This window comes from Trichechus manatus, unplaced genomic scaffold (genome assembly GCF_000243295.1).
Source record: "Trichechus manatus latirostris isolate Lorelei unplaced genomic scaffold, TriManLat1.0 scaffold00038, whole genome shotgun sequence".
In the NCBI taxonomy this organism is placed as follows: Eukaryota; Metazoa; Chordata; class Mammalia; order Sirenia; family Trichechidae; genus Trichechus; species Trichechus manatus.
This window is the reverse complement of record NW_004443974.1, coordinates 12,732,295-12,756,844: the sequence shown is the minus strand read 5'-3', so window position 1 is coordinate 12,756,844 and position 24,550 is coordinate 12,732,295. Positions and strand designations below refer to the sequence as shown.

Genomic DNA, 24,550 nt, shown 5'->3' with positions numbered 1-24,550 from the left:
TGGGACCCTGCCCTAAGTTAGGGTTTTCCCTTCAAAGACTCTGAACAGTACCTTCATCATAATGGCTACTTTAGCTCTCTGAATCCTCTGAACTGATTACTTCCATTTCACAGATGAGAAGACTGAGCCACTTGCTCAAGGCCACAAATAAGCAACAGAGGTGGTTTTGGGCTTTCAAGCCCACACTGTTCATCACCTTGCCAGACTCAAGTGGGAACTACCCTGTCGGAGACATCAGACTGAGGGCAAGCACTCTAGCATCTTACATGCCAGATTCCTAGGGTCTAAGTAAATGAATGGATGAGTGAGTGAATGGGTCAGAAGGTAGAGCTCGAGTAGAACCTAGACAAGGCTGGGGATGGGCTGGGGGACTCGGGGGTTGGAATGAGCTCAGGTGGTATGCACACAGTCTAGAGGGAGTCAAGGCAGAGTTTATTGGCCCCTGAGCCCCCCACTCCATTCCTCCTCCTCTCAGAGCCAGGCCAGGACTGAGATGGAGAGAGTGACATGGACAGATCCACAAAGACAGAAAAGCCCTGCTTGAGGGACAGCCAGGCAGTGACCCAGGGAGAGGAGGAGAGAAGGGGCACTCTGTCCAGGTCTCCCGCCACAGATGGGGCAGCTGGGGCCACGATGGGTCCTCCTCCTACCCTCCCGGAGGCGCAGGCAGGGCTGAGCGACATTTGGGCCTCTTTGGCCACCTGATCGGCTGGACCAGTGCTGCCCCTGCCCACTCTGCTGGCTTCCTGAGTCTGTCCTGGTCCCACTTAGGAGTGCCTGCTCTCTGGGGAGAACTCGGTGACCCCTCCACCACTCCCTGCCCTGACCCAAGACATCCTGAGGGAGCCTGGTCAGTCTCAGCCTGGGGCCCGGAGGCCCTACTGGCCTTGAAGACATAACATGGACATGAAGCTTTCACAGAAAACCTCTGGCAGGGGTGGGGAAGGTGGCAGTGAGTCACTTGGCAGTTTTTGGGGGATGGGGTCAGCACCTTGGGGTGGAGGTGCTGGGCCCTGCTTGCTTTGGTCTGGCATCACCCAGGACCCCTCTGGGGCGGGAGCTGGGGCTCTAGATCCATCATCTGCTGGCCCTCAGAGGGATGCGGGGGCAAATCACAGCTTCTGTTCGCCTGACTGGATGTGAGTGTAGGCTTCTTGGTCCAGCGGGAGGTAGCAGCCCTTCCGGCTGTCCAGATAGAAAAGTGGGTCTTTCACAACAGCTGGGTCAAAGCCCTCCTTTCGCAGCTCTGCCTTCTGGAACTTGTAGGTCCCTGGGGAAGGAGAGGAGATAAGGGGAAGAAAATCAGATGGTGCAGGGCAGGGGCCCAAACTCCCAAGAACCTAGCCACCAATATCAAGGTGTCAGAGGGAAGAAGGGTTGGAGAGAAAGCAGAAAAAGGGGAAGTGAGGGAGGAGAGGGGATATGACTCATTACAGTTTATAAAGAATGCTCCACTCAAGGATGCCCTGAAACTGCTACCCTGAGATAATCTTTAAATCTTAAACCAAAACTATCCCCAAAGTAATCTGTAATTGAACTAAACAACAGTTTAGCTTAACAAGTAAAGGATGTCTGCCTTGAGCATTGTGCTCTTTTAAAGAACTACGTATATGGTTCCCCTTGAGAAAGGGAACCAGACAAGGATGCCCTTTATCACCACTCTTATTCAGCATTGTGCTGGAGGTCCTAGCCAAAGCAGTTAGGCTAGAAAAAGAAATAAAGGGCATCCAAATTGGTAAGGAAGAAGTAAAAGTATCTCTATTTGCAGATGATATGATCTTATACACAGAAAACCCCAAAGAATCCACAAGAAAACTACTGGAACTAATAGAAGATTTCAGCAATGTTTCAGGATACAAGATAAACATACAAAAACCAGTTGGATTCCTCTACACCAACAAAGAGAACTTCCAAGAGGAAATCCTCAAATCAATACCATTTATAATAGCCCCCAAGAAGATAAAATACTTAGGAATAAATCTAACCAGAGATGTGAAAGACCTATACAATGAAAACTACAAGACACTAATGCAAGAAATCAAAAGAGACCTGCATAAGTGGAAAAACATGCCTTGCTCATGGACAGGAAGATTCAACATTGTGAAAATGTCAGTTCTACCCAAAGCGATCTACAGATATAGTGCAATTCTGATCCAAGTTTCACTGGCATTTTTTAATAAAATGGAGAAACAAATCACTAACTTCATATGGAAAGGGAAGAGGCCCTGGATAAGTAAAGCATTACTGAAGAAGAAGAACAAAGTGGGAGGCTTCACATTACCTGATTTTAGAGCCTATTATACTGCCATGGTGGTCAAAACACCTGGTACTGGTACAACAACAGATACATAGACCAGTGGAACAGAACTGAGAATCCAGATGTAAATTCACCCACCTATGAGCAGCTGATATTTGACAAAGGCCCAAAGTCCATTAATTGGGAAAAAGACAGTCTGTTTAACAAATGGTGCTGGCATAACTGGATATCCATCTGCAAAAAACTGAAACAAGACCCATACCTCACACCATGCACAAAAACTAACTCAAAATGGATCAAAGACCTAAATATAAAATCGAAAACGATAAAGATCATGGAAGAAAAAATATGGACAATGCTAGGAGCCCTAATACATGGCATAAACAGAATACAAACCATAAGTAACAATGCACAAGCACCAGAAGAGAAACTAGACAACTAGGAGCTCCTAAAAATCAAAAACTTATGCTCATCAAAAGATTTCACTAAGAGTAAAAAGACAACCTACAGCCTGGGAAAAAATTTTTGGCTAGGACAAATCCGATCAGCATCTAATCTCTAAAATCTACAAGATACTGCAAAACCTCAACAACAAAAAGACAAATAACCCAATTAAAAAATGGGCAAAGGATATGAACAGGCACTTCTCCAAAGAAGACATTCAGGTGGCTAACAAACACGTGAGGAAATGCTCATGATCATTAGCTATTAGAGAAATGCAAATCAAAACTACAATGAGATACCATCTCACCCACACAAGGCTAGCATTAATCCAAAAAACACAAAATAATAAATGTTAGAGAGGTTGTGGAGAGACTGGAACACTTATACTCTGTTGGTGGGAATGTAAAACAGTACAACCACTTTGGAAATCGATTTGGCGCTTCCTTAAAAAGCTAGAAGTAGAAGTACCATACGATCCAGCAATCCCACTCCTTGGAATATATCATAGAGAAGTCAGCGCCATCACACAAATAGATACATGCACACCCATGTTCACTGCAGCAGTGTTCATGACAGCAAAAAGATGGAAACAACCTAGGTGTCCATCAATGGACAAATGGATAAACAAATTATGGTACATTCACACAGTGGAATACTACACAATGATAAAGAACAACGATGAATCTGTGAAACATCTTACAACATGGAGGAATCTGGAAGGTATTATGCTGAGTGAATTTAGTCAATGCAAAAGGACAAATACTGTTTAAGACCACTAGTATAAGAACTCAAGAAAAGGTTTAAACACAGAAGAAAACATTCTTTGATGGTTACGAGGGTGGGGAAGGAGGGAGAAGGGTATTCACTAACTAGATAGTAGACAAGAATTATCTTAGGTGAAAGGAAGGACAGCACACACTACAGGGGAAGTCAGCACAACTGGACTAAACCAAAGCTAAGAAGTTTCCTGAATACAACCAAATACTTCGAGGGACAGAGTAGCAGGGGCGGGGGTGTGGGGACCATGGTTTCAGGGGACATCTGGGTCAATTGGCATAACAAAGTTTATTAAGAAAATGTTCTGCATCCTACTTTGGTTAAGTGGTGTCTGGGGTCTTAAAAGCTAGTGAGCTGCCATCAAAGATGCATCAATTGGTCCCAACCCACCTGGAGTAAAGGAAAATGAAGAACACCAAAGACACAAGGAAAATATTAGTCCAAGAGACAGAAAGGGCCACATAAACCAGAGACTTAATCTGCCTTAGACCAGAAGAACTAGATGGTGCTTGGCTATCACCAATGACCGCCCTGACAGGGAACACAACAGAGAGTCCCTGACAGAGCAAGAGAAAAGTGGGGTACAGAACTCAAATTCTAGCAAAAAGACCAGCCTTAATGGTTTGACTGAGGCTGGAGGGATCCCAGAAGACATGGCCCCTGGACTCTCTGGTAGCCCGAAACTAAAACCATTCCCGAGGCCAACTCTTCAAACAAAGATTAGATTGGGCTATGGAACATAAAACAATACTCATGAAGAGTGTGGTTCTTAGCTCAAATAGATACATGAGACTATAGGCAGCTCCTGTCCAGAGGTGAGATGAGAAGGCAGAGAGGGTCAGGAGCTGGTTGAATGGACACGGGAAATCTGGGGTAGAAAGGAGGAGTGTGCTGTCACAGTATAGGGAGAGCAACTAGGGTCACATAACAATGTATGTATACATTTTTTGTATGAGAGACTAACTTGAATTGTAAACTTTTACTTAAAGCACAACAATAAAAAAAAAAAAGAAAAAAAAACCTATATGGGATCAAATTGAAAACAGCTCAAAAGGCTAGATGAGAAGCTTAGGGGGCAGTGAGTTTATCTTAATGGTGATAGAATAATTTGGAAAAAGACAATGAGAATGGCTGTACAACTTAAAAAACATAATCAATGTAACTAAATTATACATGTAGAATTTGTTGAATTGGTATCTGTTCTGCTGTGTATATTTTCACCACCAAAAAAAAAGAGTGCTCCATCCATTACATTATGTACTGCTTCTAAGAGAAGCCCTGGTAAGGGAGGCTGTATCACCTCCCTCCCCCGCATTTTGCAGATGGGGAAACTGAGACCTGAAGAAGGGAAACCACTTGCCCTGAGCAGAGCAGAACTCAGGTCTTCTGACTGTGATGGCTCCCTTATGTGAGAGCTTACAGTGTACAGGTGTGATCTCATCTAATCTGTACATCAAACCCTCAAGAGGCTGGTGCTCAGCTATATTTTATGGATTCTAAAATACACAAGTTTACACATTCAACATTTTTTAAATCTCTGAAATGGTTTAATTAGCAGCATTATTTCTTTCTTAATAATATCAAATTACGTGTCTTTCAGTCAGTGGTATTAGCCCCACTGTACAGGTAAGACTGATGGTCAGAGAGGCACATCTCTGGGCCAAGACCACACAGCTATTAAGTAGGGGAGCTGGGATTTGAATCCAGGTGTGACAGATTGCCAAAAAAAAAAAAAAAAAAAAAAATCCCTCCCATCCCTGCGTGCACACTTCTCTGCAATGTGACTTTGTTGCTTCTCCCAGCAAGAGCTGGAGTCTTTTTCAACCCTCACTTGAATCTGAACTGGCCTTATGACTTTCTTTGACTGACAGAATGTGGCAGAAATAATGTTGTGGGAGTTCTGAATGAGTCTAGGCCTCAAGGGGCTTTGAGGCCTCCACCCCACCCTCTTGGTGCCTTGAGAAGAGTCCAGCCTTATGAAGATGAGAAGCTATATGAAGCACAGATGAGCCATTCCAGCTGAGACTCCCTAGACTTGTGTTGTCCAATATGGTAGCCACTGACCATATGGTAGACATAACATGGACATGAAGCTTTCACAGAAAAACTCTGAAGGGGGTGGGAGCAGCAGCAGTGAGTCACTCAGCAGTTTTAAATTCAAATTAATTAAAATTTAAGTTCAAATTAGTTAAAATTAAACAAAATTTAAAATTCAGCTCCTCTGTCACACTGGCCACAACTTCAAGTGCTCGACAGCCACACAGGGCTAGCAGTAGCTATGATGTTGGACAGTGCAGATACAGAACATTTCTATCACCACAAAAACTTCCATTGGACAGCACTGTAAAATCAACCAGCTGAAGCCAGACAAGTAAGGGAGGCCACCTTAGACTACCCAGCCCCAGCTGAGGAAACACATGACTGCAGCTTTCTGACTGACCCCAGGCGAGACCAATAGAAGAACCATGCAGCTGAACTTGGCCCAAAAACTGTTGACCCACAGAATCATGAGCAAATAAAGTGGTTGTTTTGAGCTATAAGTAAGTTTTGAAGTGATTTGTTCTACAGCAAGCCCTATCTTAAACTCTAGGCCTGACAGCTTCCCTGGACAGTAAGTATTGTTGGTCAGGAGTTCAGCACCAGTGTCTCTGTCCAGTGCTACAGTGAAGCCCAAGACCCCCTCTCCTCTACTTCAGTTGTTCCCAGAGGCGTGGGGCCAGATCAGTCATGGCAGCAGGCCTGCCATCAAGGGGCAGGAGTTGGCATGATGACCACATAGCAGGCAGCCAGGCAGATGTGGCCTGAGGATGAGCAGCCAGGGAGAGACTGAGCATTAGGTGGGGCAAGGAAGGGATGGCACAGTGCTGAGGATCGCAGGGGAAGGTCTGGTCACCAGCTTCAGTGATTCCTGCCTGCCAGTGAACTCCTGAGCCATCAGTAAACCAACAGAAAGATGGCTGCTCTGCTGGGTGACAGTGGGCACACTGCTCATTTCTCACCTGGGCAACCGGGGCAGCCCCATCTCTCATCTCCCCGCCTACAGTCCTCTCCCACTCTCCACACAGCGGCCAGAGAGCTTTGCAGAACATGAATCTGATCAGGTTACTACCCTACTCAAACACTTCTATAGCTCCCTACTGCCCCTGGGGTAGTCCAAACCCCAACTTGGGCCCACAAGGCCCTGGGTTCTGGCCCCTGCTGGCCTTTCTGCCCCACCTCACTCCACTACCTGCCTCTCTCACTGGGCTCCAGCCTCCGGAGGCCCCCCCTTTCATTCCTCCAGCACCCAAGCTCCTTCCTGCCTTGGGGACTTCACACTTGGCTGTTTCCACAGCAGAGAATGCCTCTCACTTCCATAAATCCTCCTTTTCATTCAAGTCTCATCTTAAATGTCACCCCCTCATGGAAGCCACTCAGTCATCCCAGCAACAGGCCAAATCCCTGTCATTCACTTTTCTGACAGCCCAATCTTCTGTATTCCATTCATCATCTTTGGAACGCCTTGCCTTATGGCTGCCTCCCTCACTGCTCTCGCTGCTCCAAGAAAGCAAAGGTCCTTTCTGAATTTGCTAACTATATACCGAAGGTCTAGCACAGTGCCTGGCACATAGTAGGCACTGAATACATATTTGTCCTTCCTCTCTCTGAAAGCTCAGGCTGCTCACCAGGCTATGGGTGAAAGTCAAATGACAGCCACCCAGGCCTCTCCAGAAGAAACAGGAAGGGGCCAAGGTCTGGACCCTGAGAGCTGAGTGGGGCTGGGGACAGACCTGTCTTGTGTAGTTCATGCAGGAAGCGCAGGAAGATGGGGCGTGAATATAGGGGCAGCTCCTTTTCCAGAACCTTCGCAAAGTGCTCCAGGTCACAGCTGCCAGCGGGGTTGGCCACAGCAGCCATTCCAGCTCGGCCCTCAGTTCCTGGGAGCAGTAAGGTGGAGAGTGAGCGGCTGGTGGTGCCCCTGGTGGCGCCTCTTCCCACGCACCCCCCACCTCCCCACACGTACCTGGCACCTCAACGCCATACACTGCCACGTCGGCCATGTCCAACAGGCGGCTAAGCGTGCCTTCCACCTCAGTGGTGGACACGTTCTCTCCCTTCCAGCGAAACGTGTCCCCTGTGCGGTCTCGGAAGTACAGGTAGCCCAGCTCATCCATCACCAGCACATCGCCTAGGGAGGAGTCATGTGAGGCAGGGCTTGGGCCTGCCCGGGTTCTGGACACAGGGGCCTAAGCCAGGCTGTCCTCACTGGATCTCAACAATCTGTTTAACCATAAGGGCTGGACCTGGGGGAGTCCTGGGGAGGTATTCTCTGAAGGTAGGGAAGGTCCCCTCATTCCTCCCTCCCCCAGGAAGGGGCTGCTAAGGAAAGAAGGGGGCTGTGAAAGGCTGGGGAGAGGGTCCCACACACCAGAGAGGTAGGCCTGGTCCCCCTTCTTGAAGACATCCTTGGCAATCTTCTTGTTGTTGGCGCCCTCGTTGAGGTAGCCATCAAAGCGGCGCAGGGGGTCCTTCTGGATGATGCGGCCCACCAGCTGGCCCGGCTCACCTGGCGGCCAGGAAGGTGAAGTCAGATTTGGAAGCATCTCAGGTGCCCTCTTCCATCTGTTTCCTCTACCCCAGTCACCCTGTGCCCTGATCTGACTTCTACTTACACTGTTTCCCATGCCAATGCCCCATTTCTCCCCTAGCCCAGGAGATCTCTTGAGGCAGGGTGCTTACTGTGGCATGTCAGACACACACAGACATCAGCAATGTTTGTTCACTGAGTGGACGGAAAGATGAGCAAAGAAACAAATAGGCAGTCAACTCTACGTGGACAGCCTAACCAAAAGCCAGCACTTACTGAGCCCTCCTCTGTGCCTGGCTCTGCTCAAAGAGCTTTATGTTACATTCTTTATCATGCTTAATCCTCAGGTCAACCTGATGAAGTGGGTGCTGCATCGTCCCCCTTTGCAGATGAGGAAGCCCAGGCAAAGAGAGGCTGAATAACGTGCCCACATCACAGAGCTAAGTGTCTGAGCCAGGATCATTCTAGGTGGCCCAGAGTCCTCTCAAGCCAACATGAAGATAAATGAATGGACTGGTGGATTGATGGGATGGTGAATGAATGGATAAAAAAATGAATGACTTGTAGCACTAAGAGAAGAGGTGACTGGTGGCCACGGTCAGAGCAGGGCTCCCTACCCACCCACATCTGTTCTACCTCCCTTCTAGGCCAACCCCTTCCCCTCAGGTCCCCAACTCCAGCCCCAGGCAGACCTGGCTGGCAGGGAATGCAGACGCCGTCAGGCCCCCGGATCAGCTCCATGGTGTCCTCATTGACACGTACCAGCCGGATGGGGTACACGAAGGACAGAATGCGGCTGTTGAAGCCACAGGCCCCCACCTGCAAAGGCCAACACTTGGCCCTGGGTTGGGGGTGGGGAGCGCTCCAGCCCCCACACTCCCATGCTGGAACTCTGCCCTTGCCTCTGCCCTCCCAGTGCCTTTCATGGTACAATCCGTAGCAGCCCCGCCCGTGCCCCAACCCAGGCCGCACCTGGCTATCGAAGTTGCCCAGACTGCAGTTGCACTCAGTGGCCCCATAGAACTCAGCCACCTGGGGGATGTGGAAGCGGCTGGAAAAGTTGGTCCAGATGGACTGCCGGAGGCCATTGCCTATCGCCATGCGCACCCGGTGCTGGTTTTCCGCCTCCTGGGGTGGCTGGTTGAGGAGGTAGCGGCATAGCTCGCCGATGTACTGCACAATCTGGGGATGGTCTTGGCGTGATTCCAGGCCCCTGAGGTTGCTCTCACTTCATCACCTCCCAATCCCCAAACCCCTACCCCAACTAGTCCTTCTCCCCCAGGGGCTGGCCTTCCCTCTCTGGGCCTCAGTCTCCTCATCTGAACAAGGGGAATGCCCTGAGTGCCCTGAATGACCCCATCTGAATGAGTGGCCACCTCAGCTGTTAAGACAGGGATCCCCAAAGTGGTGTTAGTGGAAGGGTAACAAGGAGACGGGGCCAGCCCATCCCCTTCCCTTCTCACTCACCGTACAGTTGTACTTGATACAATCATCCCAGAACCGGGAGGCTGAGAACTTCTTCCGGATCACCACTGTCATGCCATGGAGCAAGCACTGCCCCAGTCCCACGATGTTTCCTGAAGGCAGAGGGTGGACCCCAGAGGTCAGGGAGATGGGACACCCTTCTGACCAGAACCTCCTCTTGCCCAGACCAGACTCCTAACAGGTCCCTTCCCCTGGTGTCTCCCCTTTCTATGCTGCTCCTCCTACACAAACTGATCACAACTCTCCCCTGCTCACTTTATGTGGCTCCCCAGTGCCATGGGATCAAGGGCACACTCCTTAGATTATCCCCCAGGGCCTCTGGATGGCCCCAAGCTCTTGCTCCCATGCCCATAACATGGCCATTCAGTCAGGAGAACTGACCTCACATCTGCCTGGCTTGGGTGAGCCTCCTCCAGGAGTCTCCAGGGCCCCCCATCACTGGACTCTTCCTGTATGCTTAGCTCCTGATCCCTGCCCTCCTCCATACTACTTATGCCATTTCTTGTATGAGAATTAGGTGGGTTCCCATCATTCATCATGCCCTAAACTCACACACCGGACTCTAAGTACCCTGAGGGCAGGAACTATATTTATCCATCTCTATCTCCTCCCAAGCCTCTAAAACAAGCAGCAATGCTGTACACATCTGCGGAATGAACTTGTGGTGCGATTAATTACTTTTGTGTGTAGCCTTTCCAGCCATGGTCTTGTGACTCCCACCTAGGTGATTGGGTGGGGCTGTGCAAATAAGATAATTGTGGCCCAACAAGGGGATTGGTCAGTTTTGCCTTAAAAGAGAGCCAATTCCAGAGCAAAGAGGAGGAGCCCACCACTACCAAGGAAGGAGAAATTAACAGCAGAGACAGCACAGTGGGCTTCCTGGCCCATAGAGAGAGAGAAAGCTGAGTGCCTTTGGGCAGAGACTGAGGGCCAGGGAGAGGCGTGCCTGCAAGCACAGCTGGGGAGAGGCTATCCTGATGCAAGAACTATATCCTGAGTGTTTTTGAGCCTGAATTGTAACTGTTACTTCCCTAATAAACTCCACAATTGTGAGTATGGTCTGTGAGTTTTGTGTGGCCATTGCAATGAATTATCGAACCCAGCAGAGAATGCTGTGGGAGGGTCAGCTGGTGTCAGAATTGGTAGAGATGGCGGAGTGAGGAGGCGTGTCTGACCTCCATTTTATAGGAATCAGCCTTGGGCTGTTGATCTTGGTTCTCTTTCTCCTTTGTGGGTTTGAAGGCGGTCAGACACCTCCCCGACACCATTTTTACAGTTGGTGTCAGGAGCAGGATTCTTTGCAATGGCTCCAGACTCATGAAAGCATGGAAATTTGTAACAGAAAGAATGATGGGGCTTGGGAAGTGAAACTCTTGATTCTTAGATGGTTGCTTTGGTTGTTTACCTGTAATGGCTGAAAAGCTGCACCTGGAGTGGCCTGGGGCAAAAGCCATGCCAGATAAGCAGGATGACTGATAGGGGGCCAGGGTCTTCTGGTCCCACCCAGCCAGAGGCCCAAGGCCATATGCATATGAATGGAAAGATACTTAAGGTGTAGAGAAGACTAAACTGGAGTGTTTTAAAAGGGTTATGTGTTTAAGATTACCCGTTTATCTGAACGTATGGATGTTGAATGTTTCTCCTACCTAGTGTCATAAAACTGACCTAAATGTATGGTAGAAATAAATATTGGCTGTTAATAGATTACAGAAAGCATGTAACTCTGCCTCCAGCCAACACTTGATTGGATATGTTAAAAGGGAACTAGAATTTGCCCAAAGAAACACAGGCTGTTTGAATGTAGTAGCCCTGTGTATAGAGTAGAAGCTTAGGCTGAAAACCTGAGCCCCACCCAGGTTAAACATTTGAAAAGACATGTAGAATCACCCAGAACTGCTGAGAGAATGGAAGACTTGCATTTGAAGGAAGAATTTACAGGAAACAAGTGGCTGTTTTGCTTTTTGAATTTTGAGCAAGCGGTTTGCTGTTGGGTGCATCGAGGCAGGAAAAGCCAGTGCCCATCAGAAGGAACCCCCTTCCAGAACTGGAAGTTAAAGGGAGCTGGTGAGTCGGCAGCTTGGTCTGCTCGCTTATGGTGACCACCTGGGTCCACTCAATGTGTCGAAGTGGGGGAAGTGCAGCAATGAAGAGACAGGCTGAATTTGGACACGTTCCCTTGGCACCCGTTAACCCAGCCCACGTGAGCTAGGGATGAGCGTGAGAGGAAGGGCTGGCTGGTCAAAAGTAAAGAGCGTTGTGTGTGGACTCCTAAATCTACGGTCCCAAGGGGGCTAGGAATAAGAGTATGTGAAGGGGCTGTCTGAAGTGCTGGGAGGTGTGTGTGAACTCTTGAGCCTGAGGCTGCTAACCATTGTGACCTAGCTTGGATGGCTATGGATGAGCTGACCAGAACCCAATCGAGTGAAGAGAAAGATGTTTGACACTTTGAGCTGGCGTAAACTGCTGCACCAGCTTGCTCTGGGCTGGACTTTGCTTGTGGATGCAGATGCTCAAAGTCCCAACCGGAACAGAAGATTCCTCAAGACCAAAAAACATGCTTGTTTCCTTAGAACACTGGTTTGACAGGGATGGGCAATTTAAACACTGGCTATCTAAAATGCGGGTGAGGGGTGGGGGTGAATAAAGGCATGAAGTGGCTGGCTTACATGCTTTCATGAGTGTGCTTACATTAAATGACGGGGACAAGGAAGGATCCCCACTGAATAGATTGCTCTTTCCTGATGGGTCTGGGGAAGATGCTGATAGGATTATATGATTCAGCTGTGAGTACTGATTGTTAAAAGGGTTATTTGTGATTGTAAAAACTAATTGTAGAAGCTGTAACTGAAAGAGTGGACTAAGGGGAAGGCGCTGCTGGACTAGAGTACAGTGGCTGAACCTACAGCCCCTTAAAGGTTTTGTTTATGCTGATACATCGTGAGGCTCAGAAAAAGGGAATAATCCTCTAGGTTAAATTTTTATGAGATGCCAGAAAGTGAAGACAAGATGAACTGTTAGAGCCTGACCAAATCAGATGGACACCTGCAGCAGACCTGTATGGCTGGCACCTGAGTAACCTCACCCTGAGGATTCTCTGCCCTATTGAAGGACTACTTGTTAATGACTGTTTTGGGCTGGTGAAATGATTAGGAGGGGGAAGTTATCCTACAAATATGGAAGAACCATGGCTAGAAAAGCCAGGGGGTGGCCTGCGGTGACATTAATTACTTTTGTGTGTGGCCCTTCTAGCCATGGTCTTGTGACTCCCACGTAGGTGACTGGGTGGGGCTGTGCAAATAAGATAATTGTGGCCCACCAACGGGATTGGTCAGTTCTGCCTTAAAAGAGCCAATTCCAGAGTAGAGAGGAGGAGCCCACCACCATCAAGAAAGGAGAGACCAGCAGCAGAGACCTAGCAGCAGGACACAGCACAGAGAGCTTCCTGGCCCACAGAGAGTGAAAGCTGAGTGTCTTTGGGCAGAGACTGAGGGCCAGGGAAAGGCATACCTGCGAGCACAGTTGGGGAGAGGCTATCCTGATGGAAAAACTATATCCTGAGTGTTCTTGAGCCTGAATTGTAACTGTTACTTCCCTAATAAACTCCATAATGGTGAGTATGGTCTGTGAGTTCTGTGTGGCCGTTGCAATAATTATTGACCCCAGCAGAGAGTGCTATGGGAGGTACAGCTGGTATCAGAATTGGTAGAGATGGCGGAGAGAGGAGGCATGTCTGACCTCCACCTCACAGGAATCAGCCTTGGGCTGTTGATTTTGGTTTGCCTTCCCCCTTGTGGGACTGGAGGTGGTCAGACACCCCCAAGCTATTTTTACACAACTATCAGACCTGCCTAGGCTTCCTGTGGGATGCTGCCATGCACACTGTGAGGCTGCCATGGTTACCCTCATTTAATAGATGAGGAGATGAGGTGGAGTCGATGGCAGTGCCTGGATTTGAACCCAGACATGACTCAGGTGTTTCCAGTACAACATGCTGACAGTGTGGGGTGGGCCTCCTGAGGACTTGGGGGGTGCTGGAGGCTGAGCGGGCTGGGCTAGGATTACCTGCTGAGTGGTAGAGGGGGAGGCAGTTGTAGACAATGTCATCTGGCCGCATGCGGAATCCATAGTACACCAAGGCAGCCATGCGGTAATACCTGGGCGAAGAGAGGGTAGAAGGGCTCAGTGGGCCCCTGGAAAGGTAGGAGGGGCTCAAAGGCCTACCTCCCCACCCCAGGCCCCTGCCCCTTACCTGCTATGCACTACAATGGCGGCTTTGGGCAGTCCAGTGGTACCTGATGTGTAGATATAGAAGAGCTTATCTGACAAAAGAGAGACACGAGCAGCTATGAGAGGGAGCAGCACAGCCTCCCTACCGTGCCTGGCACAGGGCTGGGCACGGAGTCAGATAGACAGATGGTTGCCTGCTTGTGTGCATCCTTCAACACTTGCTCCTATCACATCTCTTCCAGGAGGTTGCTCTGATGACCCCAGACTCTGCTCTCTGCTCTAACACCTGCATCTATCCACCCAACAAGTGTTTTCTGGGCCCTCACTCTGAGCCAGGCCCTGGAGAGATATTAGTGACTGAAATGGGCACAGTCCTTGCCCTCAAGGAGGTCACAGCTGAGTGGGACAGTCAGATGAGTACACAGGCAATTCCAATCCTGAGCACAAAATGCTGAGATGAAAGTAAGAAGCACAGGACCTGTCAAAACACAGTAAAGGCACCTGACCCAGGCTTGAGGGAGGGGAGGAGGCACCAGAGGGAACTTCTGGAAAGAGGTATACCTGTGCCAAGTCTTACAGCGTGGGTAGCATCAGCTACAAGAAGTGGGGTGTTCAGATAGAGGAAGAGACTGGGCACTGCACCACTGACCATTTATTTATCCTGCTCTTCCACCTTGAATAGGACTGTCATATTACAGTTTGCACTGGTGTTCACCAAAATTCATGCCTACCTGGAACCTGCAAACGTGACCTTATTTGGAAATCTTTACAGACATAAATCAAGTTAAGATGAGGTCACATTGTATTAGGGTGGGCTCTACTCCAATGACTGGTGTGTTTATCCATTGCCGTTGAGTCAACTGCAACTCATAGTGACCCTATAGGTCAGAGTAGTCTGCCCCATAGGGTTTCCAAGGCAATAATCTTTACAGAAACAGGCTACTACATCTTTCTCCTGTGGCGCGGCTGGTGGGTTTAAACCGTGGACCTTTCGGCTAGTCGCCAAGTGCTTAACCACTGCGTCACCAGGACTCCCAGTGTCCTTAGAAGAAGAGGGAAATTTGGACACAGATACACAGCGAAGGAACAGAGCTGTGTGAAGATGGAGGCAGAGATTAGTGATACTGCCACAGTTGAGGAATGCCAAGTATTGCCAGCAACCACCAGAAGCTAGAAGCAGCAAAGAAGGATCCTCCTCTAGAGCCTTCAGAGGGAACATGGCCCTGCTGACACCTTGATTTCAGACTTCCAGCCTCCAAACTATGAGAGAATAAGTGTCTATTGTTTTAAGCCACACAGTTGTGGTGATTTGTTACAGCAGCCCCAGGAAACTAATACAAGGTTCTGTACAAGGCTCAGCTGTATCAGACAGGAGGTTCCTGGAGGTCAGGAGCTCCGTGGGATGACTCCACATCATGTATCAACCATCTTATGCTCTCTGAATGCCTGTGTATGCCAGCCCTAGGCTGGGCGCCATGAGGGCACCTGGGTGAATCAGCCAGAGTCCCTGACCTATCAGACAGGAGGTTCCTGGAGGTCAGGAGCTCGGTGAGATGACTCCACATCATGTATCAACCATCTTATGCTCTCTGAATGCCTATGTATGCCAGCCCTAGGCTGGGCCCCATGAGGGCACCTAGGTGAATCAGCCAGAGTCCCTGACCTGAGGTAGCTTACAAAATCACCAAGGATACTACTCAGTCCTAAAGAGAAATGAAGTCCTGATGCATGCCACAACTCAGATGAACCCTGAAAACATCATGCTGCATGAAATAAGTCAATTGCAAAAGGACAAATACTATACGATCTCACTTATGTGAAATATCAAATATATAAACTCCTTGCCATCAAGTTGATTCCAACTCAAGCAACCCTATAGGACAGGGTAGATCTGCCCATAGGGTTTCCAAGGCTGTAAATCTTTATGGAAGCAGACTGTCAAATCTTTCTCCTGTGGAGTGGCTGATAGGTTCAAACTGCCAACCTTTTGGTTACCAGCCAAGTGCTTAACCACTGTGTCACCAGGGCTCCTTGCAAATATATAGAAACAAAAAATTAGTAGTAGTTACTAAGGGTAGAAGGAGCCCTGGTGGCACAACAGTTAAGTGCTTGGCTGCTAACCAAAAGGTTGGCAGTTCAAACCTACTCAGCCACTCTGCAGGAGAAGGATCTGGTGATGTGTCCCTGTAAAGATGAAAAACAAACCATTGCCGTCAAGTCCATTCCGCATCATAGTGACCCTATGGGACAGAGTAGAACTGCCCCATAGGGTTTCCAAGGCTGAAGTCTTTAGGGAAGCAGACTGCACATCTTTCCCCTATGGAGTGGCTGGTGGGTTTGAACCGCTGACCTTCTAGTTAGTGCTTTAACCACTGTGCCACTGGGGTTCCTCTGTAAAGATTACAGCCTAGGAAACCCTATGGGGGCAGTACTACTCTGTCACATGGGGTCACTGTGAGTCAAAATGAACCCGATGACACCTAACAACAACAAAGGGTGGGGGCGGGAAGGAGGAGTTTCTGCTTAGTGGGCATTGAGTTTGTGTGAACGGTGGTGGAAATGATTTGGAAAAGGATAGAATGGTTACATAACATGAAGAAATGCAGTCAGTGTCACTGAATTGTAGAAATTATTGAGATGGCACATGTTTTTTAGGTATACTTTCACAATTTAAAAAAAGCAGTGAGGAGGGAGGTTAAATAATGATGATGACAATGGCCAGTTACCGAGCACTTCCTGCTATACCCTAGCTTCAGGACTTCACCCACTGGATTGTTTTCAATCTTCAAAGCCACTGTATAAAAGACGTTCTGTTACCACCCCCAGGTTTATGGCTATGAGAAATGAGGCTCAGAGGGGCACGTCAGGTGCCTGGGGTAAAACAACGGCAGCAGCAGAGGCTGGGATCTGATCTCAGCTCTGGTCGGAGAGCCCAAGCTGTGCGGTTACACAAGGAAGGTGTGTGAGAGGTGCCCAAGGACCAGGTAGGCTGGAGTGTGGAGGAAGAGCGCTGAGAGGGTCAGGGAGGCTGCCAACAGTGTCTTGCGCTGAATAGGAGCTTGAAGAATTGCCCCTGTTCCCACAGCCCCAGGCAAAATTCAAAAGAAAAGCAGGTTCCCAGTATCCACAGATCCTGTGTGCACTAGGCATTAATGAAGGCTTTTTCAACAAACAAAAAAATTGGATTTTGTGAGCTCCTGTGAGCTTGGCACCATGCTGGACACTTTCACACACACCAGCTCATCTAACGCTCGGCAACCCTGGAGTATCTCAGGATTACTGTCCCCATTTTCTAGATGGGAAAACACAGGCTTTGGGAGGTGAAGTGACTTGTTCCAGGTCATATGTCATGTTTGCAGAACCCAGGCCTTCTGGCCCAAGGGCAGTGTTCTGCCCTTGGCCTATCTTAGAATCCCTGGGTGAGGGTGGGGGGCCCACCTGTGAAGCCCTTGTCAGGGGCACTGGGCGGGTGCTTAGGGGCATCTTCCAGCAGGGGGTCCAGATGCTTTGTGCCAGCGGGCACCTCGCTGGGATCCCAGGGGCCAGAACAGAGGAGGCTCATTGAGGGGTCCAGGCTGGCATGGATCTCACAGATAGCTGTGGGAGAGAGAGGGCAGGTCAGCAGGCAGGCCAGGAAATTCCATGTTCCTAGGACCTATGTTCATGTCAGGATGGTGATGTCAAGGGAGAATGACTGGGTTGGGGGATAGGAGGCCACTTCCAGAGATGGGTAAAGCACCCTGGACCCCATAATAAAGGAAGATGCTGATTGAAGCAACATCTCTCATTAGCTGCTGGCTAACTACACCAGCAGCTCTTTACATGCATTCTCCTGCTGATAAAACCCTAGGAAGTCGGTACCAACAACACCTCATTTTACAGATGAGGAAACTGAGGCTCTGAGAATGGAAGGGACTTGCTCACAGCTAGAGTGTGCTGGGCTTGGGATTCAATGTCAGCTCTGCCTCACACCAAGGTTTGAGTTCTTAAGCATTACCACACTATGCCATGGGGTCTGGTTGGAAGGAAAGATTGGGAGTCAGAAGCCAGCAGCCCTCCAGCCCCTTCAGAGAGTGAGAACCTTCTCTCAGGCTCCCCTGTGTACTACAGACATCCAAATACTCACCCGCTATCATCTCACCCCAACAAGGCTACCATTAATCCAAAAAACATAAAATAATAAATGCTAGAGAGGCTGTGGAGAGACTGGAACACTTATACACTGTTAGCGAGAATGTAAAATGGTACAACCACTTTGGAAATCGATTTGGCGCTTTCTTAAAAAGCTAGAAATAGAAGTACCATATGATCCAGCTATCCCGCTCCTTGGAATATATCCTAGAGAAATAAGAGTTGTCACATGAATAGATATATACACACCCATGTTCATCACAGCACTGTTCACTATAGCAAAAAGATGGAAACAACCTAGGTGCCCATCAACAGATGAATGGATAAACAAATTATGGTATAGTCACACAATGGAATACTACACAACGATAAAGAACAACGATGAAGCTGTGAAACATAACATGGAGGAATCTGGAGGGCATTATGCTGAGTGAACTTAGTCACAGAAGGACAAATATTGTATAAACCACTAGTATAAGAACTCAAGGTTTAAACACAGAAGAAAACATTCCTTGAGGGTGGGGAAGGAGGGTGAGGGTTATTTACTAACTAGATAGTAGATGAGAATTACCTTAGGTAAAGGGAAGGACAGCACACACTACAGGAGAAGTCAGCACAACTGGACTAAACCAAAGCTAAGAAGTTTCCTGAATACAATCAAACACTTTGAGGGACAGAGTTGCAGGGGTAGGGGTCTGGGGACCATGCTTTCAGGGGACATCTAGGTCAACTGGCATAACAAAGCTTATTAAGAAAATGTTCTGCATCCTACTTCGGTGAGTGGTGTCTGGGGTCTTAAAAGCTAGTGAGTGGCCATCTAAGATGCATCAGTTGGTCCCAACCACCTGGAGTAAAGAAGAATGAAGAACACCAAAGACACAAGGAAAGTATTAGCCCAAGGGACAGAAAGGGCCACATAAACCAGAGACTTCATCAGCCTGAGACCAGAAGAACTAGATGGTGCCGGGCTACCACCAATGATCACCCTGACAGGGAACACAACAGAGAGTCCCTGATGGAGCACGAGAAAGGTGGGGTACAGAACTCAAATTCTAATAAGACCAGACTTAATGGTCTGACTGAGACTGCAGGAACCCTGGAAAGCATGGTCCCTGGATTCTCTATCAGTCCAGAACTAAAACAATTTCCGAGGCCAACTCTTCAGACAGGGATTGGACTGGACTGTGGGACGTGGAGTGATACTCGTGAGGAGTGTGCCTCTTAGCTCAAGCAGATACAAGAGACTAACGGGCAGCTGCTGTCCGAAGGTGAGATGGGAAGGCAGAGAGGATTAGTAGCTGGTTGAATGGACATGGGGAATCAGGAGTGGAAAGGAGGAGTGTGCTATCACAGTATGGGGAGAGCGATTAGGGTCACATAACAATGTATAAATTTTTGTATAGGAAAAAAAAAAACAACTAATTTGCGCTGGGTGTAGGCAGTCCTGGCCTGTTCAAATTCACTTCCTCTGGCTCCCACTTGATTCGTCCAACCCTCTCCTTAATGTATCGTTCCTTCTCCCCTTTCAGCATCTTAATAACCTTCCCTATCCATTAACCCACAACCATGGCAGTGTGGGAAGAAAGAACACAGACACTGTGGTGACACCCAAGATCAAATTCAAAGATGTGGAACAGAACCTCGAATTCTTAATCTAGACTTTTTGGACCAGTGGAGGCCAGAGGACTCCCCGAGACTATTGCTCTGAGACATACTTTAATCCTTGAGCTGGAACCATCCTGTGAGGTCACCTTTTAGCTAAATAATACATTGGCTCACAAAATAAATATCACCTGTAAGCAATGTGCCTCTTTAAAAAAATCACCTATATGAGACTAAATGGTCAAAAATTACTTTAAAACACAGATGAGAAGGTAAGGGGGCAGGGAAACTAGATTACTGGAAATGGAACAACCAGAACGGAAATAATGAGAACGTTCACACATTTGTGGAGAACATAACCAATGTCGTTGAACAGTCTGTGTAGGAATTGTTAAGTGGGAATCTAATCTGCTGTATAAACTTTCACTGAAAACACAGTAAAATTTTTTTTTTTTTTTTACACAAAAGATCAAATCCAAGTGCCACCACTTACCAGCTGTGTGACCTCAGGTGAGTTCCTCAAACCCCACTGAACCTGTCTCCTCATCTGTAAAACCAAGATGGCAATCCCTACCTCACCAGGTCTCTGTGAAGATTAAAGTTGCTGCACAGAAAGCACCAAGCTCAGCATCCTGTCAGTGCTCAACGTGGCAGCAAATAAAGCACAAGCTCTGTGAGGAGTGCAGGGAATGGATTCATAATCCCATTTTATAGACGAGGCAAGTGAGGCCTAATTAGTCACAAGAACGGTTACCATTATATCTGCATTAGAGCTTCAGGTAAAGTATCTTCTTGAAAACAGTATAGGGTTAGTGCAATAGCTGAGGAAACTGAGGCTTAGAGAATTCAGCAACTCCAGCTTACAAGGGGCACAGTCCAGGTGGTCTGACTCCAAGGCTCATGCCCTTAACCACTGAGCATGATGCCTCCCTCAGCGGGGAGCTGTGGCCTGTACAGGGTCCTGAGGGACTCCCTGCCCATCCCCCATCTACTGACTCACCCCCCTGGGGCTCACCTGGGGCCATCTCGCGGCCAAAGACGAGGGCCCGTGCCTGCGAGGTGGTCAGGCAGTGGCGCAGGGCATCCCGCCGGAGATTGGTGTTGATGAGTGCTGCCTCTACGCCCAGCTTGGCCATGCCCAGCCACAGGCCCACGAACTCGTTGCGGTTCTCCATGAATAGGGCAGCCACATCGCCCGAGGCCAGGCCCAGGGCCTGCAGGAAGTTGGCCACGCTGCTTGAGTAGTCATCCAGCTGGCGGAAGGTCCAGTGGGTATCTGTGCCCTCGAAAATCAGGGCTGTCTTGTCAGGGTGGCGCTGTACCGTAGAGGCAAATAAAAGGGGCACTGTCCGCTTCTCCCGCAGGTACCGCTGCACCTTTGTCTTCACCTTCAGGAGCACCAGGCCGCCGCTGTGTGGGAGCAAGGGAGCTGTGTCTGCCTGGCGGGGGGCCCTGACACACTAGCCCAGGTTTCAGTCCCACCAGTCTGAGCCTCATCTGTCAGATCACTCATAACAGTCCCCTTTCCCAGCACTTACTAGGTGCCAGGCACTGGATAAGCCCTGCCACATGCACAATCTTAACAGTGTCTCACAATAACACTAAGGGATTGGTGAAATTACTCTCTCCCCTGTACAGATAAGGAAACTGAGGCTCAGATGGTGCAGTGGCTTACCCAGGGCCTCACAGGCAAGACGTGACCAAGCTGGTATTTGAATACCAGGCTTCTCTGGCTCCAGAGTTCAACTCCTGCCCCCTGAGCTCTGCTCTGAGCCTACTGCTCTGTCAGAAGCCTTTCAGGCTCCCCAGGGCCCCAAGTTCTAGTCCAAACTCCTCATTTGGGGCCTCTCATAGCCCCTGTAATGTACTTTCCTCCCACCACTTATCACCATAGTAAATAAAGAACGAATTTGCCTATTTGTCATCTTTCTCCCCATGAACACAGCAAGGGTGGAGCTGTCTTGTCACCACCTTGTCCCTTATGCCCTGCTTGATGCTGGGCACAGAGTAGATGTTTAGTAAGCGTTTGTGGAATCATTTGGCAATATTCGTCTTTCCTGCCCACCCCACCACCACCTTCCAGCCCCCCTGAAACGCCCTCAGCTCTCCAAACTCCATGCCTTTGCTGATGCTGTTTCCTCTGGTTGGAATATCCTCCTCCCACCACTTTCAAGGCACAGCCCAAGCACAATTACTTTTCCTCCAGCAGACACTCTCTGATTCCCCAGGCCCCTGATCTAAAGCCATCTCTCCTTGCTCCACCACGCTCCCACAGCTGTGATGACCCTTCCTGCTGTGGTCACTCGATAATACCGTGTTCTGTAATCAATTCAGGTCGACAAATGCTGAGCCACCTAGCATGGGCCTGGGACAGGGCTAGTTCTGGAACACAGTGGTGGGCAAGACCACTAAGGTCTCTGTCTGCATGATGCAGCCAATTTAGTGGTTTACTGTCTCCTTCTTATCTTCCTGACCAGTCTGAACTTAGCCAAGGAGTGGACCTGCTTTGTTCCTCTCTGGGCCCCAGAGCCCAGCCAGGCGCCTGTCACCGAGGAGGTGGGAGCAGATGTTTCCGGTACAGGATGGCCCTGTGGACCATGACTGGCTTTCTTTTGGTAGCAGGTTCTCCCAGACACTTGACTCAGGGCTCTGCCTAGGACTGTCAATGCCCCTGTGCCCTCTTATACTCATGCCAACCTGAGGACAGGGCCTTTCCCACAGGGAACCTCTTCACCCTCTCACGAGTCCTTGGGAACTCTAGTTAGGGCAATTCCCCAGGAGGAGACTCTGACCTTAGAGATGAAGGTTCCAGGTATTGGAAAGGTTACTCCTCTGGGGTTCAGCTGCCCTGTGCTGACAGAGGCCATGGGGTCTGGTCTAGGGAGATTTGGGGGATTAGGACCCCAACGTGGCATGGGAGACCCCAGGAAGGGCTGGACCAGGTACTCACAAGATATCACGCCTGATGGTCTTGAAAAAAATCCGGATGAAGCGCCAGCCACCAGACCCCAGGTAAAGGAGCAGCAGGGAGAATCCCACCTGAGTCCAGGGAAGTTTCAGCACCAGCTGGGAGAACAGCAGTACCCCCACCAGAGACGCCCCAAGCAGCATCGTGGCCTGTGGGTACAAGGTGGTCAGCATACAAAAACTGTGTTCCTTGAGTCCCCTACTTCCTGGCCCAGGCAACCAGACTACTGTTACCCCAAAGGGATGAGACCTAGCCACACTGAGTGCTGTGGCTGAAGACAGGAGTCCCTTCCCAGGCTTGGCTCCCATGGCTAGCTGGAAGGGGCAGGCTAGAGGCATGGGACTTGAGATGAGGAGTTTCAAGGGTGAGAGGGAGGTGGCTGGCTGGGTTCTAGTTCCCTAGTGTTATCTCTGCCTGCCATTCTCCGAATGACCTTGGGCGAGACCCTTTTCCACTTTAGGCCTTAGCCTCCCTCTCTGTGCCATGGGTGTAGTGAGACTTGCTCTCTGAGGCCCTTCCAGCCAGAACAGGGCAGTCCACTCTCCTGGCACTCAGGGCACCTATCAAGGTAAGGGTGGGCAGAGATCTAATTAAGTGCCCGCGACTTAATTCCCCACTCAGAGGCCCAGGGAGGTTCTGTGGATGGCCAGGCCACAGCACCCAAAGGGGACGCTGCTCAGTCCCTGCCCACAGGCACAAGGAATGCCTTGCTTCTGCTGGCCCATAGAGGGCAGCGAAACAAACAGGTTAGAGCCTTGAGGTGCCGGAGAAGTGACCGCCCAGGGGAAAGGTGATTGAGAGAGGAAGAGGGCCTTAAAGGCAACCCCACACACTTAACCAGCAGCTCAGCCGAATCATTGGGTCTGGGGCTTAAGGGGATGGGAACTGCTGACTGTGCCACAAGGGTTGGGCTGAGATTAGGACTCTATGGCTCTGTTCCTGACGCTTTGTGTACTTGCTCAAGGGAGCAGCAGGTGGGACTCAGTTTTCCTTCGGGTTCTCCTATTCCTGGGGAGGGGATGAAGGTCAGTCACGGCTATGAAGTAGCCTGAGAGTGTCTGGGCCAGGATGAGAACATGGTCCAGAACAGAAGGAGCCCTTACAGATCGATCCCTCTACTCCCCGCGAAAAGCCAAAAGCGGGGGGACCGAACCAGCGCCCCCAACCCCAATGCCTGGGTCTCCAAGGTCCTCAGACCTTCGGCATCCCAGGGCAGAGGGCAGGAACCCGTCCAGGAAGGCCGGGAGATGGAGCGAGGAGCGGAGGTGAGAAGGTGCCCAGTTCCCTCGGGCCAGCGTCCCGGGTCATGGGGACGCCCTCGCCCCTAGAGATCCAGGGTAACAAAGCGTCCGGCTAGAGACAGAGGGACAGGGCGCGCCCCCCACCTGAGGCTGGCCTCGAGGCCAGGCACATTCCCCCGCCCGGGGACTCGCCGGCCCGGCCTGTGCTCACCTGGGGTCGGCCTCGCCGCCCGGTGCCCAGTCCAGATGCGGCCCGGCTGGTGCAGCGGAGTGGGGAGCGCGGAGGGCATCAGCCGCCCCTGGACGCTCAGAGCCAGGTCTCAGCAGAGCTCCGTCGCCTCCGAGCCCTGCATGGCCCGGCCGCCCGGACAGCCCCGGCCGCCGACTGGCCACGCCCGCCCGCCACGCTCCTCCCCCGGCCGCCTCCCGCAACCCAAACCGGCTATGCAGGCAAGCAGCACTGCCTACATCGCCTTTCCCGCAGCCGGTGCGCCGCAGAGCCGGTCACGCAACTCAGCCCCAGCACCGCCCGACGCGACCTGGCCTCCGTCGGCCCTGCATGCGGGTCAGCCTTGGGCGGTGCCGCCGCGCGGCACTCTGGGAGTTGTAGTCCGTGCTGCGCAGCCCCGCCTAACGGCGGAGACCCCGAAGCCGCGAGGAGGAGGTAGGCTGGATCTGCCGCATTCCCCCCAGAGTCCCCAGGGAGGAGGGCACCGCCATCCCTACTGTCAGCGGAGAACCTGGAGCCCGTTCCTCAGTTCAGGGTAGAGTTTCACAAAGGCCCAACGCTCCGCCTAGAAGAGTGCTAAAAGGGCGGTTTAAGACGGAGAGGTGAGCTGGCGGTACACCTT

At 50.2% G+C, this 24,550-nt stretch overlaps 1 protein-coding gene across 2 annotated transcripts; it reads right to left on the bottom strand.

Annotated features, from left to right (window-relative positions):
* Positions 1-416: 416 nt before the first annotated feature.
* On the bottom strand, positions 417-24,196 carry SLC27A4 (solute carrier family 27 member 4). 2 transcript variants are annotated; one of them, XM_004375718.1, is made up of 13 exons: positions 23,911-24,196; positions 22,441-22,607; positions 20,506-20,900; positions 17,196-17,354; positions 13,780-13,849; positions 13,593-13,684; positions 9,513-9,622; positions 9,018-9,227; positions 8,738-8,864; positions 7,887-8,024; positions 7,482-7,646; positions 7,249-7,395; positions 417-1,270 (listed from the first exon to the last, which is right to left on the bottom strand). In XM_004375718.1, the coding sequence occupies exons 2-13, from the start codon at positions 22,599-22,601 to the stop codon at positions 1,113-1,115; spliced, it is 1,932 nt and encodes a 643-aa protein (XP_004375775.1). In that variant the 5' UTR covers positions 22,602-22,607; positions 23,911-24,196; the 3' UTR covers positions 417-1,112. The 2 variants fall into 2 exon arrangements, with proteins under 2 accessions (XP_004375775.1, XP_023586400.1); XM_023730632.1 differs by lacking the exon at positions 23,911-24,196 and having other exon boundaries at positions 22,441-22,623.
* Positions 24,197-24,550: the final 354 nt, after the last annotated feature.